Below are 19,947 nucleotides of genomic sequence, written 5' to 3' on the forward strand. Positions count from 1 at the left end.
ATGCACCACCTGTAAAAATTTGATCCAGATGTTTATTTTTGGAAAAACAAGCTCATGTTACAGTACAACCCCCCCCCCACCAATTCACGCAACAAAAAGCCAATGGATTAAAGGTAAAGGGTCTAAAATGCAATGAATACATTGGGGTGACAGTGGGGTCTGATAAAGGGGGGGGGGGGGGGGGGGGGTGGAGAGGGGGATACAGAACTAAACATGAAAACACAACAATAATTAAAAGAAGTCCACATCCTCCGGGGCGTCCAGGTCGCGGTATTCGATGATACTACGAGGATCGCCACGGATCATTCTAGAAGTGAAAGGGAGAATAGGAAGACCTCATTCACAAGGTGTCAAAAGGAACACGCGAACTGGGAGAACCAGACTCACTGCTCTGGGCAACAGGATTACTTATCTAACTGCGCCGTTGACTGCATAAACAGAAAGTGTGCTGCTGCGGTTCCGGCAAATTTAAAAACTTGTGGGACTCCAGGGAACTAAAGCAGGTGCCTAAATGTCATGAGCGCCACGTCTGAAGCTTCACCTGCACAAACGCAACTTGGGATAATCAAGGTTGGGCTTCTAGGTCAACGTTTCTCAACCCGGTCCTCGAGGACCTCCAGACGGTCCACATTTTTGTTCTCTCTGTTCTCAGCACACCCACGCCAGGTATTCGGTCTTCTTGATTGGCTGGGGCTTGGGAGGGAGCAAAAATGTGGATGGTCTGGGTGTCCCCAAGGACCATAAAGTCAAAGGGCAATGAAAACGTGTCAACACATATACCTGTTGCGAGGTTTGCCCATGTAGCCGCCCTGCCCGCGGAAGTTGTCATAGTTACCCCTCCCTCCTCCTCCAAACTGGTTGGGGGGGTACGGGGGCCCAGCTGAATGAGATGAACAGAAAACAGCGACACGATTCATTTAACGAGCAAGACTGCATGATGTAAGGCAACATCAGTCTTCGCAACAACAATGTGCCTATTTGATAGCACAGGTGTAAACCCTTACCTCCAAAACCCATTACAGGGGGCCGGGGCTGCCCAAATCCCAGCATGCCCTGGGGAGACTGATGAGGGTATGGCAACCCTGGGCCAAGAACACCTGGACAGAGAAGCAGAGGCCTGAAGCCCAAGTACAAAGACAGAAGATACACTAATCCCTGAACTCACAAGTCACAGGTGACCCCACACTTCAGTAATAACAATATCAATAACAATATATAATAACCAAACAAGCCAGGATACGGAACATTTCAGAATACAATAGTAGAATAATGGTCTTATAAAGCCATCTGTTGACCTGCTTAGACCAGTGGTCAGTAACTGGCAGGAATCTGTCTGAAACGCAGCTGAATCTGCTCCTTCGATGCACCCGCCAGTCACCCTGGAGATCCCTGGCCTAGGCTAAGGAGATGTAGAAAGCCAGCTGTGCTGTCGGTGAGGAAACCATGGCAACACCCACCTTGCCCTGGGCTAGGCGGGGGCGGGACTTTGACCTCGGGTATGGCCGGCCTCTTGGCGTCCATGAGGAAGTTGTTGAAGAACACCACCTCCTTCTTCACTTCTTCTATCTTGTCGGCATGCTTGTTCATTATGTGCTTACGCACGAACTCGGGACCCTGCCGGATTCAGGGAAGCGATAAAATCCATCGATTAGCATGACTGAAAGAACAGCCACTGAAAGTGTGTATTACCCATTAACTTACAGTGAAATATGTGATCATCCTTCAGTGATTTAAACTCTAAGGTGGAGGTGGTAACGTATCTCAATGCACCCAGTGGGGGAATGTGTCGAACTCCATGGGTGGGCTGAGCATACAGAGTGCCCCCCCCCCCCCCCCCATCCCCTGCCCCCCACCTTGAACTTCTTGCCGCTGAGGGGACAGAGCCACTTGTCCTTGCCCAGCTCTTGGGTGTTGGCCACCAAGAACTTCTCCACTTCCTGCTCGGGACTCTTGCGGCCCATTTTGTTGGCCTCCTCCTCGGACAGGGTCTCCCTCACGCTGAACAAGGGGCCCAGCTTCTCCTCGAAGGTCCTCTGCCACTCTAGCACTGGGTGGAGAGACAGATGTTTTCCTACAGCCTGTCCATCCACAAGCGAGTGGGATGTGAGGGGCGGAGCTAGGCGACTGACCTTCCCCCTGTGCGATGCGATTGGGTGGGACAGGCCCGCGCACGTGGACCAGGCCACAGCGGTTGGGCATCTCGTCCTCGCTGGGGTATTCGCAGGCATTATAGTAGTCGATGGAGTGGACCAGGCGCAGGTACAGCAGCAGGCGATCCAGCACCTGACATGGAGGGTGGGACAAAGCTGAAATCACAGCCGGAATTGCCCCTGGGGCATCAGAAAAAGCTCAAGACGACAACAAAAAGGATCCTTTCTGTGCGAAAAGGACCAAAACAAAGCAAGGAAGGGGAAAAAAATGCGACCGTGATGCAGAAATGGACAAAGAAAATGTTAGCGATACATGCCGTCCAGTTTGAAAGTAGAGCGGCATCCTTGACGATTCCTCCCTCAGACTGACCTTCACCAGCTTCTCGTCCCTCTCCACGGTGATCTCCGCGGGGTTCCCGTCCTTCACTGCCTCCTCGGGCTCCGTGCCTGTGCTGCCCAGCAGCTCCTCCTCCTCTGCATTGACCTCCTCGATCAGGTAATCTGTGATGTTCTTCAGGATGGGGTTCTGGGCAGGAAGCTGCAGATGGGGACACAGAAGCCAAACAAAATACTAAATTAGGGCAAACAAGACAACAGCCTTCATCTCACTACAGCAACCGCAGGTGCCTCTATGGCATCGATTTCACACAGCAGTCTGCATCTAACACCTCTCTGAGAAGGTTCGAGTTTTCCATTGTCACATTCCCAAGTTGGGGGGGGGTAGGGTTGAAGTTTGGCTGGTTGCTCAGCCACCCAACCACCCGCTCACCTCCCGCATCAATCTGTCAGAAAACTTCACAGCATTTACAGACATGTGGTCCTAAAGCTAAGAGCTGAAAGATCAGATCCAGCAGTGAATGAGTAAAGTGTAGAAATCGGAAGCACATCTGGAAAGAAGAGATAACTGGAACATTAATCCAAGTAAGATGTACAGCTTCCAGTTAAACCAGTAAATTCAAAACTGTTCACGGAACCCAACACAATTACTTTAATTTGGAAGAACGTCGGGTATGAAGCTGACCTCCTGTGGCACCTGGGCGTCGCCTCTTGGCCGAGAGTTCCACAGCCTCTCCCTCTCATCCAGCACATGGATCAGCTTGGCCGACAGCTTGATGTCATTCCGCAGCACCTGCCGGTGTTGAGTCATGCCGTTGACGTTACGCACCCTGCGGGCGAGGTCTCTGTTCACCACCGGCGCCAGTTCGCAGTCTCGCAGCTGTCAGGGGGCGGAACATTAACAGAAAGCATGTGACAGGAACCTTTGATAATAGCTGGGACTGCTCATCTTGTCAACATGCAGAGACACAAAGCTCGGCTAGACACAAAGGTGTGGACTGAGAAGGGACAGACACGCACGAGGCGGGGGTGGGCAGACACGCACGAGGCGGGGGTGGGCAGACTCACCCGAATGTTTTGAAGGTTCCAGCAGATTTCCTTAATATTTACGCTCCGGTCAAAAGTCACCCAGCAACGACGGAAGAACCTGAAAGACAGAGACACTTTATCTGAGCCCCAATAAACAGGGAAGCTGAAACAGGTTTTTTTCCCCCCACAGAAATGTGAGCCCAGGACATACCGGCGCTCCGGCTGGGGGTCGGACAGGGCCACCCGCATGAATCCTGGGTACCGTCTGCAGAGCTGCAGAGGAGCGAGACGGTCAGCTGCAGCCCGAGGTACCTCAAACGTCTGACCCTGCCCCCAGTTACACTGGGCTGCGCATCCCACTGCCGCAGCCAGGCAGATGTACAAGGGAGCCAAACTGAAAAAATGTTTTACTGAGTCTCATACCACCCTGGTACATGTCGTACAACATGCCTGTGTCACGGAATTTCCCATACTGTGTGTGTATGTGTGTATAGACTGGCATCCCATCCTGGGCGTCCCCTGTCCAGTGCTTCCTGGGATGACACCACCTTCACTGCGACCCTGAACTGGATGAGTGCCATGGATGACGGACAGACTTTGCTTAATCTCTCCGTAGCTGTTTTTGGTAAACATTCCGGGAAACTAAGACACGCGCCATAAAGCAGTGGTTCTCAGACTTGGTCCTCAGGCCCCACTGCCCTGCTTATTTTCCTGCTATCCCTGCACTGCTGATTACCTGGATCAGATGTGTTCGGTCAATCAGAAGCTGAAAGACAGCTGGGACTTGTGTGTGGGGGGCAGGGATAGCAGGAAAACGAGCAGGGCAGTGGGGCCCGAGGACCGACTTTGAGAACCACTGTCATAAAGTAAACTGGCCAGATACACCTTCGGCCGCCGTATCTGAGCCCAGCGATGGCCACTTGGGACGGGACTCACAGAGATTATCTCTGCCTTGGAGATGGTGGGAGTGATGCTACGCATGAACAGGGAGCAGGTACGGTGCAGCGGCCGGGGCTGAGGCGGCTGCTCCTCTTTGCTCTTCCTCTCCTTCTTCTCCTTCTTCTCCACGTCTGCTAATCCAGGACAGGCGGTGGTGGGTGGGTGGGGGGGAGGAGGTAGAGGACCGTGAGTGGAACCCGCCACCCCATTCCCAGCCCCTCCCCCTCTGCTCTGGCGTCAGCTACTTACCTTCTCCTTCCTCCTCCTCATCTTCCTCGTCCTCCTCCCTGGCAGCAGGCTTCTCGGAGGTGTGGGAGTTGGAGTCTGAGTCGCTGTCGTCGGAGGCGCTGGCTTCATCCTCGCTGTCTGCACTCAGCTTCCTCTTCCTCTTCTTGCTCAGCTGGGTGAAGCAACAGAGGGCTTCAGACTAGCTGTGAGCCCTGACCCCCCCAATGCACTTTGACCCCATGATACATCACAGGTGATCCACACCCGTGTACATTTCCAGAGGCTTCCATAAGCAAAGCGTCCATGCAGTTAGACTTAGAGGACGTCAGGGAACCAGCAGATTCACACATCATCCGCTAACCTTCTTTGGTTCCGACTCGATCGTCTTCTCTGCTTCCTCTTGGCCTCCATCTCCAGCTGCTCCACCATTCTGCTTCTCTGTGCTGCTCATTCCATTTTCTCCCTGGGGAATGGGGAGTGGGGGGGGTGGTGGGTGGGCATGACCGGAGTTGTAAGGAGAACCCCCCGCTATTTACTTCATTTACTGGCCATGATAGTGACTTATTTACAGGACTTGAACTGAAGGCTTTCAGGTTACGTGTTTAAATCCTTTGCCTCTGATCGACAGGCCATCTGACCAAGTGCTACAAATGGACGATAGGGATGGTTTCAGCTATGGGTACAGGACTGAGGATCTGAGGGACTTACACAGTGATAGACATATACCCTCTCAATACAAATAGGAAAATTTGCTTATTAATTAGCTTATTAATAATTATCCTGTTTAAAGTAATTTGATTAAGTACGTGGAATTAATCAATGATTAACCGCTCATTATATTTCTAATCCCTGCTGGTTTCAAAGCCTCCCACCAACTTCACTTAATATTCACACTGAAAATCAGGCAAAATAACACAGTGACATCTACAGTGACATCTACATCTATTTTATACAAAAAAAAATGCAGTAACCTTCATCAAACACACACACACACACACACACACACCTTGTCTTTGCTCTCCTTGCTTGCTGGTGACTTGTGGTCTGTAACACTCCCTCTGGGCTCCTCCCTCTTTAGAGGGTCGGGAACTGCCACCGGGGGCACTGGTCTCTCCTCTTCCTCCATGGGCTGTTCCAGGATCTTCAAGTCATGGTCTGTCCCCCCCTCCATTTTTATCACAGCTGAGGAATGAGTCAGAAAGAATACTAACTGGAAACCTACGGATCCTAAGGAACTGAAGCTCCCCCTAGTGAGTGGGAGGTGGTATAACTCTTTCAGCATCATTCACGGCTCTCATAAAACATTTCACCATCCAATGCCTTAGGAATAAATGATTCTCCGCCAAAAAATAAAACATTTCTATTCCTTTAATCAATAAATGCAGCATTTATTGCATTTTAGGATTCTGTCATGCTCGCTTTCTCTCACACACAGCATACCAGCATCAAGGACTTTGACAATGGCGGGCGCTCGTTCGATATCCAAAGAGATGCCGTCAAACCAGCCGTTCTCCAGAAGATACATGAAGACACCGAGCCGGTTCCGCAGGCCAGCATGGGCTTCTGCCTTCCTCCTGCCTGCCTCATCTGGATGGTATTTGGACCGGAACCTGAGACCCAGAAGTCATTGAAAGGAGGAGGGGGGGGGCAGATGGCAGGTAGAGAGAAATATTAGCATCCTAAATGGAGAGGACAAAGCATAAAACCATTTAAATTATGCTTCCCCTAAAATAATTCAGAGACCCCAAAACAAAACTGAGAAATCTGAAATTCACATAAATGAGGTAAAGTTCTACTTAAAAAAATAAACACATACACACACACACATAGAACTTCAATGACCAGCAACATACTTAAACAACTGAAGGTGAAACAAATATTTCAACCCCAATATGGCTCTTTAACCCATCTGAAAACCTGAGACCAGAAAACACCACATTGTAAAAACTATTATAGCTAAAAATCAAACAAGTAAGTAAAAAGACCCCATAGCACCATAAGAAACTAAAAGCTCGGCATTCCGTGCGGTGATGACCATGTTTTACCTGCGTTCTCAGTTTAACAAAAAACAACAAAAAAACACCACACATCAACAGGGTGTCTTCTGCCAAAAAGTGCTCCGCTTCAGCCCAAAACTGGGTATTTACGTGCGCAAACAGATTTCTGCGAGTTTCAAATGCGATTCCCAAAAAAAATGAACGAAAAAGGAAAAAAAGAAAATAAAGGTGAAGGAAATCAAAGCGGTAACATGCAGAGTGTCTGTCTAAGCTCCCTGACACTGGGCGGCTAAAAGCAGCTGCATTGTGCGCAGTGCGGACCTGGCTGTCTAAGAGCGCGACTCGCAAAACTCTCCGTCCTGCCACATCTTCCAGCCTTGTGGCTGTGGTGCCGGGGGTTGCGGGGGGAGGGGAAGGAGAGAGGGATTGCTTTTGTTAATTTGAACACAAGCATGGTTGTCCTTATGCACACATTCAATCCAGGACACCTGAAAAAGTAGTTTTTGAAAAAGAGAGATTATATTTAAAAAGGGCCAGAATTTACTCAAACTAAACACAGATCATTCAGCATGATGAAGTGTTTCTGACTGTGGTACCATGAAATACCTCTAGTGCAGAATTGGCTATTGTATTATTTGCTCAGACCTCCCTGTCATAATATACGCTCTTCTGTTACAACTAGAGGCCATTTTTTTGCCACACCACTAAGAAAGAGGCTAGACTGAAGACTAAAAATCTTAGCAGACCTGCCCTAACATTTTTAACAAGAAAAAGTTAGCTCCCACTAACTAGTACCACAGTCTAACCCCTCAGATGATCAGTTCTTACTATCTATGGCAGAAAACAGACCTATACTTTTATTTCTTTGCAGCACTGAGAAACTATTAATCACACAACAGGCAGATGTACAAGCCGCACCTCTACGCACCATAGCTCTGTCTCTACCTCATGCACACTGACAACATTCTGGTTGTATGCTGTAATTCTATGTGTATGCTGGATTTCTATGGTGCCATTCTGCACCCATTGTCATCTCAGGGTCATAAATGGATAAGCCCTCCCCCTGGAGAGTGGGACTCAGCAGTGGCACAGAGGAAATGGGTGGGTGGGTGGGTGGGTGTGTCTGGAGAGGGGTCCTCATACCACTCTTCGTCCTTGTGGGCCAAGAAGAAATCCTGCATCTGCTGCCGGCGGAAGTCGATCTTGTACTCGTTGTAGCGCTTGACGGCCTCCGTCTCGTCCACCGAGTCGTCCAAGGAGAGGAGGAACTCCTTGAAGGTCTTCATCACCGGGGCCGGCGGGGCCATGTCAACATCGTGGATGTTTCCCAGTCTGAACAAAAAAAAAAAAAATGCATAAAGCAGGAAGAGGCACGAAGAGTTATATACTTTGTCCCGTTAGTAATAGGTCATCGCCTTATTTCAAAGATCTGCAGCGAAATCCATGTAGACAGGAGAGGTCACTTATGAAAAACATAACAGCACACTCACTCTGCATTCTAGAAGCGAAGCGGATGGTACCGTTAGGCTCGTCAGACGGCATAAACACGCGACGTTTTCAGCTCCAGCAGGTTAACGACTATCCACGACTCACCTGGCCTGAATAGGGATGGAGTGATGCTGCTGCATCAGGTGCATGTCAGGGTGGCCCCAGGGCTGTGGGGCAGGGGCAGCCGGAGGGGCATAGTTGGGGACGCCCCCTCCTCCGTATGGCATGTCGTACCCCCCGTGGTAGGGATCTCCCCGGTGCTCATCCCTAAATGAGGAAGAACACCAAGATGCCTTCAGACACAATGGCTGCAAACAAAGGAATGAAGGCAAAGCTCAACCCCGGCCCATCGCATACAGACTCACCAGTCCCTCCTCATGCGTTTCTGCTGGGGACTCATATCATGCCTGGGGGGGGAGAACCGCTCCCTGCGGCCCCTCTCATAGTCCCTGTACTCCGCACGGCTGCGACGCTCACGGCCCCTCTCCCATTCCCTGAAAGACACACTCAGCCTTGTGAGGCAGTCGTATGGAAAAACGCTCACTTGTAAACTCTAGGGTCCTGGGCACCTTTAACTTATTTTCGGGAAAAGCTGACATACCTGTCGCTCCAGTCATCCCTGCGCCTGTCCTCTCTCTCTCTCGAGCGATCGTAGTCACTCCGTTCCCGACGGAATTTGTCCCGTCGTCGGCGGTCGAATTCGTCATCGCTGTCCCCCATCGCCACAACCTAGGAACAGGCCGTCACTGGGAAACACTTTTGATCTGCCGGAAACAGAAACGATTTTTAAAATCAAGACCATAGCCATGGAGTCAGGACTGGGGGGGACCAAGGGCATAATTGTAATTTATATTGGGGGGACATTGTAAGCACAACTACATTTTGGCGGGGGGGAGGGGGGGGGGGGGGGATGGGAAGACATGTCCCCCCAGTATATATTATAATTATAGCCGTAATATAGTTTATTAAAAAGCCTGCTTTAATTTTAAAAATAATTATTTTCAGTCTTCTGTATTAGAGCATTTGCAACATTATTCCCACCGTAATTGAAACTAGACTCAACTGTTAATCGCCCGACGTACATTACAAATGAAACTCGTCAGTATTATTAAAAATCAATATCACGCGATTAAAACACTACATATCATTCCGCTTAAGATATTATTTAAAAAAAAAAAAAGTTCACAAAAGTAATCAGCTAGTTAGCTATTTAAGATGGTCACTTCATATGCGAAGTAATGTGTTTAGTATGCTTTAAGTATTACTTGAGCATTATTAGCCGAGTAGCGTCTTATTCTGCGTGCAAAGACACGTGCGTGTTAATAAAGTGTCAGGTATGTAACATCAGGCCAACACGTGCTGTGAGTATGAAACGTCTCACCAGCTATGGAGCTAATAACCTTCTGCCTATTGTTAGGAGAGTCGGATAATACGCGCCATTCTTCAGCGCTAATAAGTACCATGAGCTCCACGAATAACCATTTACTACGTTTAAACTCCTATATGGATCACAGACTGGTAATAATTTGATTGAGGCGAACGCCTAACTAGTCTACATTTACAAAAAAGAAAGAAAAAGAGGATGCAGGCTACGTCGTCTCTGCTACCTGGTTAGGTTAATCTCAAAACAGCGCCGGGCGGTCCTGGTCACAAAGGCCTAGCAAATCGCAGGTAGCCGCTGTCAAAACGGAAAAACACCGGCACGAAACCTATCGTATTTTACCTGCTCAGTGTTGTGTACAGGTGCAGTGGGTGAACAGCCTTTACCTGGAGTAAATAGTTTTTGCAAATTAGTCTGGGAGGCAGACAGCACAGCAATGTACCACTATCCTGAACCGCTCCTACACCGCCAACGCAGAAGATTATGCAACGCAACTCTGCTCTTCTTTCTCTAGTAAAAGGCACCTTGAAAGTGTTGTTTGGTGCCCCCCGCCGGCTAGGAGGTGGAAGCGACTTCGTTGTACAATTATAAATTGTTTTAATTTCAGTCTAAAATAGAGATATCCGGGGACTAAAGCCACTGAGAATGTGCAAATCAGTGACTTTTTCCTGGTACTGGAAAATTAATTCTAACGCTAACCTACACAAAGCATCCTCATTCAATAGTAAAGCAGAAAGCAGTATGCATTGTTACTGAGAACACCGGTCACCCATCTCACAAAGCGCTTCAGCTATTAAGCATAAACGAAAAGGCACAAAAAAAAACAAACAAGTGGTTTTGAGAAAATATGTTTTATTTGTAGAAAAAAGAACAAAAGCCTTGCATAGCTTCCATCCAATGGGAGGCTCATGGTACGGTATCAGGATGGCCGTCAATGTGGCAGTTCTCCTCTCTAACAAACTGCTAACTTCTCAGTTTTTAAATCGAAATAGCAAACTTCTAATTACATATTTTGGAAAATATGTTTAAAGGTACAATCAGAACACAAAATGGACAAATATCAGTAATGTGGCCAAGATTGCTGTTTACCACGCACTTAGCACATCCCTTATGTAACTTGCAGGGAACATGATGTTAATATGCCCATTTTAGACTGGCTCGGGAAAAAACCAGCGATACGAGTTTGACAATTCCTGTTAATATCAGTCTTCCCTGAACAGTAAAAAAGGGTGTCGATTAAGTTTAAATATGGTGTGAAAATCACATTTATGCCCAATGACACAGGCATATGACAATAAGAAAAGAACTTAGACAAATAATTTAATTTGGGTACATTTACAAGATAAAGGGTGTAAAGGTCGCGCTTTTCTGAAGCTGTCAAAGTACTGTATGTAAGAAACGTACTAGTCAGAATGCAAATTAACTGGAATAGTTTATATTGTAAACAAACAGTCCCCCAGAATTCACCATTTCTGTGGATTATTTCTCAAATACCATGAGAGCACCCCATGAAAAAAAAAACTCAAAACAAAATTCTCTTTCTCAAAAGGTGCTTTAAGTAACCAGAACCTGAAATACGGACAAAACGCCCAGAGGTACTAATGAAAACTGTATCACTTCCAAGCTTGTTCATCATCGCCACTTCACAGAGAATACGAGGTAAACCTTTACCTCTTTTTCTTTCTAGGACATATAGCACATTACCTATGCAAATTCCAAGAGAGATTATTTAGCTTGATTAACACGGGGGTGTAAAATGGACTAAGCCAGGAGACTATAGAAAATGACTGGTGTATTTCACAGTTCATGAATGAAATTCAAAATGTATCAAAGACTAGTACTACAGAAATAACAAGCTAGGCTAGACAGGTGGCTCTGGGGGCAGGGAGGAGCTGATGACTTTGGGCACAGGGATGGAGAGACCAGCCCAGGGGCAGAGAAAGCTGGATGGCGCTGGCATCAATGATGAAAAGGGACCACGGGTCTCCATGCTGAAGACAGTCCTCTGGCACCGAATCACAAGCCCTGTCTGATGCTTTGGATAATCTGGAAAATAGCTGTGGAAGAAAACAAGCAGTTTGTGAAAAACAAACCAGTCCTTTCAGTTCCATATTGGGAGCATTTCTATACAGTAAATTCCAAATAAAAGAAGAAAATCATGATTTTGTATATTTGTTCATCATCGTATCCATATTCCACCCTTAATTAAACGCTGATATTTCATGAACTTTGTCATAACTGACAAAAGCTGGCTAAAATTCAAGATGATAGATTAATAGAATCAAAATATCAGATTACCTCTGACATTCATATTAAATGTGTTTATGTATATAATTGGACGAATTACGATGAATCATTCAATGTGTGATATTGGAATATATGGACTTATTGTGGATAAGACTACCAAGTATTCACATTGAATGATTCATCTTAATCCACCCAATAATAACAAGATAAAAATCGGATTACAATAAAAATTACGAGTTCCACACTACGATTTTCATAAAAACAGTCATATTTAAAGTCCCAACAAGAGGTACAGAATGCTTATTTTACTGCTAACTGGCCCAGAGTACGCTTATATGCATTTACAGGACTGGTAATCCATCCATCCATTTTCCAAACCACTTATCCTACTGGGTCGCGGGGGGTCCAGAGCCTATCCCGGAAGCAATGGGCACGAGGCAGGGAACAACCCAGGATGGGGGGCCAGCCCATCGCAGGGCACACTCGCACACATTCACACCTATGGGCAATTTAGCAACTCCAGTTAGCCTCAGCATGTTTTTGGACCATGGGGGAAGCCGGAGTACCCGGAGGAAACCCCACGACGACATGGGGAGAACATGCAAACTCCACACACGTAACCCAGGCGGAGACTCGAACCTGGGTCCCAGAGGTGTGAGGCAACAGTGCTAACCACTGCACCACCATGCCGCCCTGGACTGGTAATGTTGCAAATAATTTTGGAACAGCCAGTCAAACATAAAATCATAAATGTTTCACATAAGACAAAAACGTATTCAGATAATAAAAGGATAATGAATATCCATATAACAAATTATATTTCAACTGCAGAATCTCGGTGGCCTTGTCTAAATCCAGAGTAACGACTACGGACAAAAAGCGATGTGGTAAATCAGGGTTTAAGTTACCGTGCATCACACAGACAGTAACTTACCTGATCCACACACCACAAAGACAAAGAAGGCCAACAGCCAGGGTCCCACGGGGGACTTGTCCTCATTCACCACTCTCTAGAAAACAGACACGATGGCAGAAAGAGACGGCACGTAAGTATGTGCTTCCCTGCAATCTAACTGTATTTTTTAAAAAACACTAAAGCTTCTCCATGCAAACTCAAGAGCCCCATTTACTGGACAAATATACTTAATCGGCAGAAACCAAGATGCTTAATGTATAAATGCCATATGAGTGCTTCCCAACCTACCAAGTGCGTGTTACTGGTTTTAAGGGGCTAAGACTGAACCCTATAATTTAATCTTTCCCCTTTATTCCCCTTCAGCATGACAGGGAGATGGCGTCCTAGACGGAGGCACTTCACATATTTAAAAACGCTGCTTTTTAGAAGGAACGTTGTAAATAACCACAGCGTATAGAATAATAATTTCAGGCCATTTCAGGAACAAAATACGTTGAAATGATTATATTTGCTGTGGACTGATGCGAGCCGCATATCTGCAAAACGCGACCCACCGCACCGCGTCCTACAGTCACTTCACCGTTTCAGCAGAATTATCCGCTAATCGCCGGTTCGCTTCGGAAGCGCATCTATTCCATCGCGGAAGGCAGCTACTCCTGCTGACCCGTTCGTCGAATCGCGGCGAAAACGACCAGCCACCGCGAAATGTCAGACCAGCGACGGCGAGCTGCAAGATGTTTTGTCTGCAGCGCGAATTAACAGAAAGATTAAAAGGTCTCCGTACTTCACAGGCATATTTCCACATGCATATGCGAGCTGGCAGCATTGGTCGCCGTAAAGCTGGCAGGCGGTTTGATCAGCACAATAAGAGGCGTACCGTGGTTCTCTGGACGTGTCCGCGCTGCGTGATGGTCTTGCTGTGCTTCTCGTTGGCCACTTTCATCCGCTGGACAGCCGACATGATGAAGCCTCACCCAGCAAACAGGAGATAATGCTCGCAATGCCAACTACAGCTTTTGCCCCCCAACTATGCTTTTTCTTCCGCCCCCTCCCTCTCTCTAAAAACAACACCAGACGACGCCTCCGCGGCTAAAATTTACAATCCCGTCGACTTCTCGAAGGACGACACGGGGTGCAAGTTACGGAAAAGGAAGTATTTAAAAAAAGAGAGAGAGAGGCTGAGGGCATTCCCGCGTCACGTGACAGGGGTCTCGCGCGGACACTGCCCCGCTTCATTGGCCCGTTAATATGTTGCGCTTGTTTCCAGGCGGCTTTGCATGCTGCGCAGCGTAGTGCAGCTGAGCGTGGAAATGCGCAGGTTATCCTGCAGATTGCTGCTTTGGCTTGTTGTTTCATCAAAAGTATCAATGGATCAGGGGCGTAGTTAGAGATGAATAGATAGGGGGTGAGTGTTTACTGGGGGTGGGGTAATTGGCAAGCTTATAAAAAACTATTAATGATTTAAGCCAATAAATACACACTTATTGGGGGGGTAAAATAGGCCTAAAGCCGCCCCTGTAATGGATTAGAAATAGTCCAGAAATGGTAAATTTCTTATTTGATTATTTAAAGAACTACACAGTCACTAACATTCTATACTTAAGGAAACATAATTAATTTTTTGCATAAACTGCTACAATTTTCATCTAGTAACATTGGGAATTTAAGTTTTAAATGTAAGTACATGAAATTCAATTTATGCAAAGATAAAAAATCAGCAACGGCAAAACCTCACTGATAAGATTGTTTGGATTGACTAGACAGGGTCACGGAGGGACCTGATGCCTCGCTCAGGCAGCACAAGGCAGGAGAACAAGCCAGACTAGATGAGAGTTGCTGTTTTTACTGCTAAAAAGAATTTTATATTGATTTCTAGCTACAGAAATAACTCTGCTCAGGGTTGCCAGTTTTGCGATCTTCATGACAAATCCGCCCATCTTAGGAACGGGGTTGTGGGTTAAATAAAACTAGGTGGCGGGTAGTTCAAAAATAGACCACAGGCAGAAATTCAACCTTTTTTTAATTCAGCCAGAAGTTGAATGAAATGCGCTCAGCTTTCTGGCCAGTACATCGCAAGTGATCGCAGGTGCAGGCCTAAGGCGTTATAAATATTCAAAGGTGACCCCACCTACTTCACATTGTAAGATACTTTGATATGACATGTTTTTGGGCTGTTTCAAATCCATATTATGCAGCTTAGGGGAAGTACTGACACCCCCGCCTTGCTGAATAGTTAACTATTTAAATCTTTGGCGTTATCGAATAGCTAATAGCTTTTCCTTTAATAACATTGTCGTGTGACAATTCGACTCCCCAGGGAAGGTTTATTCCATCATCCATTGGTATAAGATTAAAACTATATATGCATAGTAGACGTATAAATGTATGTGGAGACTCATTGTCATTTTGCACGTGCAATATTGAAAAATGGCTTCTGAGATTCTTGGTGGTCCATTAGCAATACAGCGGCTAGGAGACATTGCCATTGTCAAAAACGAAACTATATAAAGTATAAAACACGTATGTGACATATTTATGGAACGTGGATCTTTTCAGTTTATGGAGTTTTTCCATTTATTTCTTTTTAAGGAAGTATTATTTTTGGTTCTTAACATCGTGAAATTGTTTCTTCAATATATCAATCAATAGCTCAGAGACAATCCTTAAATAAAACATAATAAATAAAATCGGACTTATTAAAATAAAAGTCAGCATCCTTGATGGGTTGGCTTTTTTTTTCGGGGGGGGGGGGGGGGAACATGGCTTGGAATTTCTATTGACGTTCTTCTGCGTACTTAAATACCACTTAATCCCTAGTGTTAATGGTAGCTGTGAAAATTTGCTACCTACCTATACAGAAACTAATTAACCAAAATCTATAATCCTTTTAAAATGCATTCTTCAAACACTTCATTGTTAGCCTATTAAAATCATTATAACTTCAGCCAAAGCAGGGCTGCACTATTTCTATAACTCCAAAGCCATAGTAAGTACTGTATGACTCTCTTTTTGCCTTACGCATACATTCTGTGTTTGCTGATGAACATATTTTTCTTATCCCCTTTTATATGTAGATTTTAAATAGGTACAGGATGTTGTCTTTAAGCAAAGTTGCTCACATTCTTATTCATTTAGTAAATTATTGCATCAGTCCTTTAAAAATTCCTTCCACAGCTGAAGATAAGTTGTTTCTGACCACTCCATAGTTAATATTAGATGGTTCATTGACAGGGTGTAAGGTCTAATAATGATTTAGGGATGAACTGTGTGTTTCAGTACTAGTCCCTTAAAGGGCTTAATCTTCATTATAAGCTTATTTTTTAGTCACACGTTTACCCCAACACAGTGGCAGATTCAGGCTGTTAGAAGGGCAGGGGTGAAAAAAGGGCACCTACTGCATGACACGTGGACCCCCACTTCCCCCTCCCAGTAGTAGATGCATGGTGATAATATGGTGAAGTGATCTTCATCATTCCTTAAGATTATTGAACTAATTTGAATTATTTCATCTACTTTTAACTATAAGTCTCCAAGGTGTGAGGCTAACCAGCCCCCATTAAGACACTTTTCTTGCTCTATAGAATACATCATCTCACATGAAGGTACAGTAGCACCCTAGATGGCGCTAAATCATGTGAAGGGCAGCCAATAGCAGCCTTTTTGCCACTATAAAGGGCACTTTAGCAGTAGTTTTTCAGTCCCCTCTGCTCCCTCCAAGTGTACCAGTGCTCCAGCAGTGGAGTTTGGCTATCCGGGATGCCTAAAATGCACATGATTTTAAATGTGTGCATGTGTTTGACATGCCGTGGACTGGCATCCCGTCCTCGCCATTTCTCTGCCTTTTAGCCCAGTGCTTGAAATAGGCTCCGCCCCCTCATGAGCTTCCGGAACTTGGATGGGTTTCAATACCTTTATGAAAGACAATTTTCTGCCTGTGCTCTATGTTCTGTGCACGGTTTTTGTGTCGTGTATGTATTTGAACATCTTTGGTTAGAATTTATTATTTAAGAAATATATTAAAACCATGAATTTTAATCTGTTTCTTGGACATTCTCCTTGGAAAAGACATGAATAGACACTTGTTACAGTAAATTTACACATTACGCAATTAACCCTCGAAGTATTAATACTGGACATGGGCAATGTTTGCTTATGATACCATATTTATCCAAAGTGACTCAATAAGGCCTATCTTTGCCACGGTTATAATGGCGTTACACCTTCTTATACTCTGACCGCAAAACATGGTGTTATGTTACGTTAAGCTTAATGACCATCGAATGACCATCTTGGGTCCTGACATTGATTTTAGCAACAGAATATTCCATTTTTTTTGCAAAATATCTAATGCAACACAGAGCTGCACATACCAGTTAATTATGTCATATTTCTGGTGGTTTTTTTAGAAATGTACTTTACTCGGTCCCAATATAACTGGATTTGGCAAAGATGCAATCATTCATCAGTTTTTGTTATAAGAATATTTTTATGTTTACAGCTTACATTTTGTAATTATTTTGTTACTGTTCTATATGAAGTACATAATCATTTTAGTTTTCTAATTATTAGTCTATATCAGTATTTCTCAACACAGTCCCCAGGGACCCCTGGACAGTCCAGGTTTTTGCTCCCCGAGGACCAGGTTGGTCTATATCTCTCTGCTAATAAGGGACAACATTAGTTACGTTATTCATTCATAAATAGTAGGTTGATGTTATGCTTTTCCAACATGGCCGACAAATTTCAATATATATTTAGATTTCAATGCCCAGTAAGAAACGAAACTACATTTTTTTGAAAAAATAAAATCCGGTTTTTATATATAATCACAATATACATTGTAAGATAGAATAAATTATATTCATACACAAGACACAAGTATCAGGTTTCAATTCGTATTGAAATCGTCAGCTCACATGAGGCTTCCACGTCAGGGCTGTTTGACGCATTGTCGCTGCGGAGAAACACCACACCGACGCTAATGGCATCAGCACATAAAACATAGCTAACCAGCTTGTGTTTAAGCTGGGGGTCAAGATCATTCTACACATTTAAGTCCTAGACACCATGATGTCTAAGGTCGTGGCGAGAATTTAGAATTACTTTTAAGTCCAGTCATGCTCGCACATCATTGTTACAATGGATCCTTCGTTCCGGCTGTAGAAAAGATTTGTAGGGCAGAGCGAGAAGGTAATCCAGCTTCTCAGTCAAGGTGACCGTTGTATTTCACTGAAATGCTGTCTTCTTAATCACAAGGCTATTTTTTTCTGGAAGTAAAGAGACAGTGTGCTTAGCATTATATGAGAGCACCATTGAAATAATAACAAAATTTTGTTTGTAAGTTAAGGGTATTTAGAACTTATTTCTACGGCATGTTAGAGATTAATATTTAGCAATGAAAGTATATTTATCAGTTGGCCTTGGTGCAATGATCTGGTTGTAGGAAAATAGTTGGTTTTGAATTATTCAACCTTTGATGATATTTGACCCATCACCACGAAATGAGTCTTATGGGTGAAATTCTACCAGTGCGACTTAAGACTCATTTTGTGCTGATGGGTCACATATACAGTGTCAGTGGGGAAGCTCTAATGAAAGTGGGTCTGGAAGATGGATGGATGGAAATGCATCTGATTGCCTGCGTGGCTGCGCATTGCATTGTGTTCTGCACCTGCACCTTATTTATTTAGTACTCTTAGTGTTACATTAAACATGCAGATTTGCCTTAGGCTCTCTTAGCATATGAACCATAGCAACGAACATGCTAACCGAGAGTCGTGTACCGTTCATTACTATATGCTTATCAAAATACTGTGATAAGTACTCATGAAGCATAATCCAAGTAACTATTACTACGAAGGTTTACCTGCAATCATTAGCATCCCAGACCGCTCAGGGCTCCAATTCGATCCAATTTCAGGCCAAAACAGCCCCTTCCTGAATTCCGAGTTCTGCCTCTGAACTTTCGTTGGTGACCCAGGAAATCCAGCAGGAGGCGAGTGCCACGTTCTTGGCTGTGCTGTGAAGCCGAGGCTGGGCTGGACCCTGAGCCCTCGTCGATGTCATGTTGCCTAAGCAGGAGCGAGCTGACTGGGTCACCAAAGAGGTCCTTTAAGACCTTCAGTCAAGGAGAAAAACACACAAACTTCAGCTGACACACAATACAAAAACATCAAACGTCTGAACGAACAATTGAAGGAAATGGAAGCAATTCAACGTTGTTCAGTCACTAAATAAGTAATGAGAATCTTTGGACACATTTACAATTGAGAAGAAAACCTGGTAAAAGTACGGCCTCCTAGGAATGAGAGACTTAGCTACCTGGATACTTACCTGAGGGCCAGACTTTTGTGATGATGGTCTTGATTCCACCTGGATGGCTACGACGAGCAGTAGGCAGAAGAGGTATACAATGAGAGGAGATGTGGAAGAAGATGAACAGGCCATCCTTGTTCAAAAGAGAGAATCTTTGGAAGAATACGTGCAAAATTTCAATATTCAATATTCGTTCAACCATCAGATTTCTATACACAAATGAATGGATTTAAATTGTGCATTAATCTAAGGGCATTTCTTAATCTTTGTTTATATTTCTAAGGTTTGTTCTGTCCTGTATGGAATCAGGACTGGTCTGGTCTGTTGTATAGGACACTGGCCTTGGATTTAAAGGGAATTTCTGTGATGTCACACATTCTCCACTGTAACTCTTAGAAACCGCTCAGCCCAAAGCCAGCACTCCCTCTTTCACTCACTGACAGCCCCCCCTTTGTACGTAAGGCCTCATTCTTTACGTTACACTTCCTTTTCTTTACCTACCGACAGCTTTTCAATTTATGAAATTATCCTGCCTTTCTCTGAACCCTATTGCAAACTATATATATTAACTATATATGTTTCCTTCCTACTTTTTAACTTTCTTCACCTCCACTTCAGCTTCTTCCAAAGCCCTCATCCTTCATTCTTACAACTGTCCCTTTTTGCATTATAAATATATAAATTTCTCTTTCCGCTGAGTTGTTACTTTTTTTCTTAGCAACCTTTCAAGTTTCCGACTTCAGACATATTTTGAAAATAAATTTGAAAATAAAAAACCTAGATAGATATATCTAGAAAATAAATTTGGAAATAAAAAACATAGATAAATATATTTTGAAAATAAATTTGGAAATAGAAAAACAGATATGTTTGGAAATAAATTTGGAAATAAAAATAAAATTGAATTTAAGTCAATTTTCT

At 44.7% G+C, this 19,947-nt stretch overlaps 2 protein-coding genes across 7 annotated transcripts; both read right to left on the reverse strand.

The window, feature by feature from the left end:
* Positions 1–12: 12 nt before the first annotated feature.
* On the reverse strand, positions 13–10,072 carry LOC125750593 (serrate RNA effector molecule homolog). Of its 6 annotated transcripts, XM_049028674.1 has the most exons (21): positions 9,891–10,036; positions 8,769–8,931; positions 8,533–8,661; positions 8,273–8,434; positions 7,823–8,011; positions 6,123–6,292; positions 5,689–5,864; positions 5,044–5,145; positions 4,704–4,854; positions 4,452–4,588; positions 3,727–3,788; positions 3,555–3,633; positions 3,172–3,366; positions 2,521–2,688; positions 2,130–2,283; positions 1,854–2,047; positions 1,458–1,614; positions 1,005–1,097; positions 781–880; positions 542–693; positions 188–307 (listed from the first exon to the last, which is right to left on the reverse strand). In XM_049028674.1, exons 2-20 carry the CDS (start codon positions 8,885–8,887, stop codon positions 585–587), a joined length of 2,646 nt encoding a protein of 881 aa, XP_048884631.1. In that variant the 5' UTR covers positions 8,888–8,931; positions 9,891–10,036; the 3' UTR covers positions 188–307; positions 542–584. The 6 variants fall into 6 exon arrangements, with proteins under 6 accessions (XP_048884633.1, XP_048884635.1, XP_048884631.1 ...); XM_049028676.1 differs by lacking the exon at positions 542–693 and having other exon boundaries at positions 13–307; XM_049028678.1 differs by lacking the exon at positions 542–693 and having other exon boundaries at positions 13–307; positions 4,452–4,585; positions 9,891–10,035.
* A 311-nt stretch (positions 10,073–10,383) lies between these two features.
* zgc:85858 (uncharacterized protein LOC405879 homolog) lies at positions 10,384–13,873 on the reverse strand. The gene is made up of 3 exons (XM_049029569.1): positions 13,589–13,873; positions 12,730–12,805; positions 10,384–11,605 (listed from the first exon to the last, which is right to left on the reverse strand). Exons 1-3 carry the CDS (start codon positions 13,670–13,672, stop codon positions 11,565–11,567), a joined length of 201 nt encoding a protein of 66 aa, XP_048885526.1. The 5' UTR covers positions 13,673–13,873; the 3' UTR covers positions 10,384–11,564.
* Between the last annotated feature and the right edge of the window lie 6,074 nt (positions 13,874–19,947).

The sequence above is a fragment of the Brienomyrus brachyistius genome, chromosome 10, assembly GCF_023856365.1.
Source record: "Brienomyrus brachyistius isolate T26 chromosome 10, BBRACH_0.4, whole genome shotgun sequence".
Taxonomy (NCBI): domain Eukaryota; kingdom Metazoa; phylum Chordata; class Actinopteri; order Osteoglossiformes; family Mormyridae; genus Brienomyrus; species Brienomyrus brachyistius.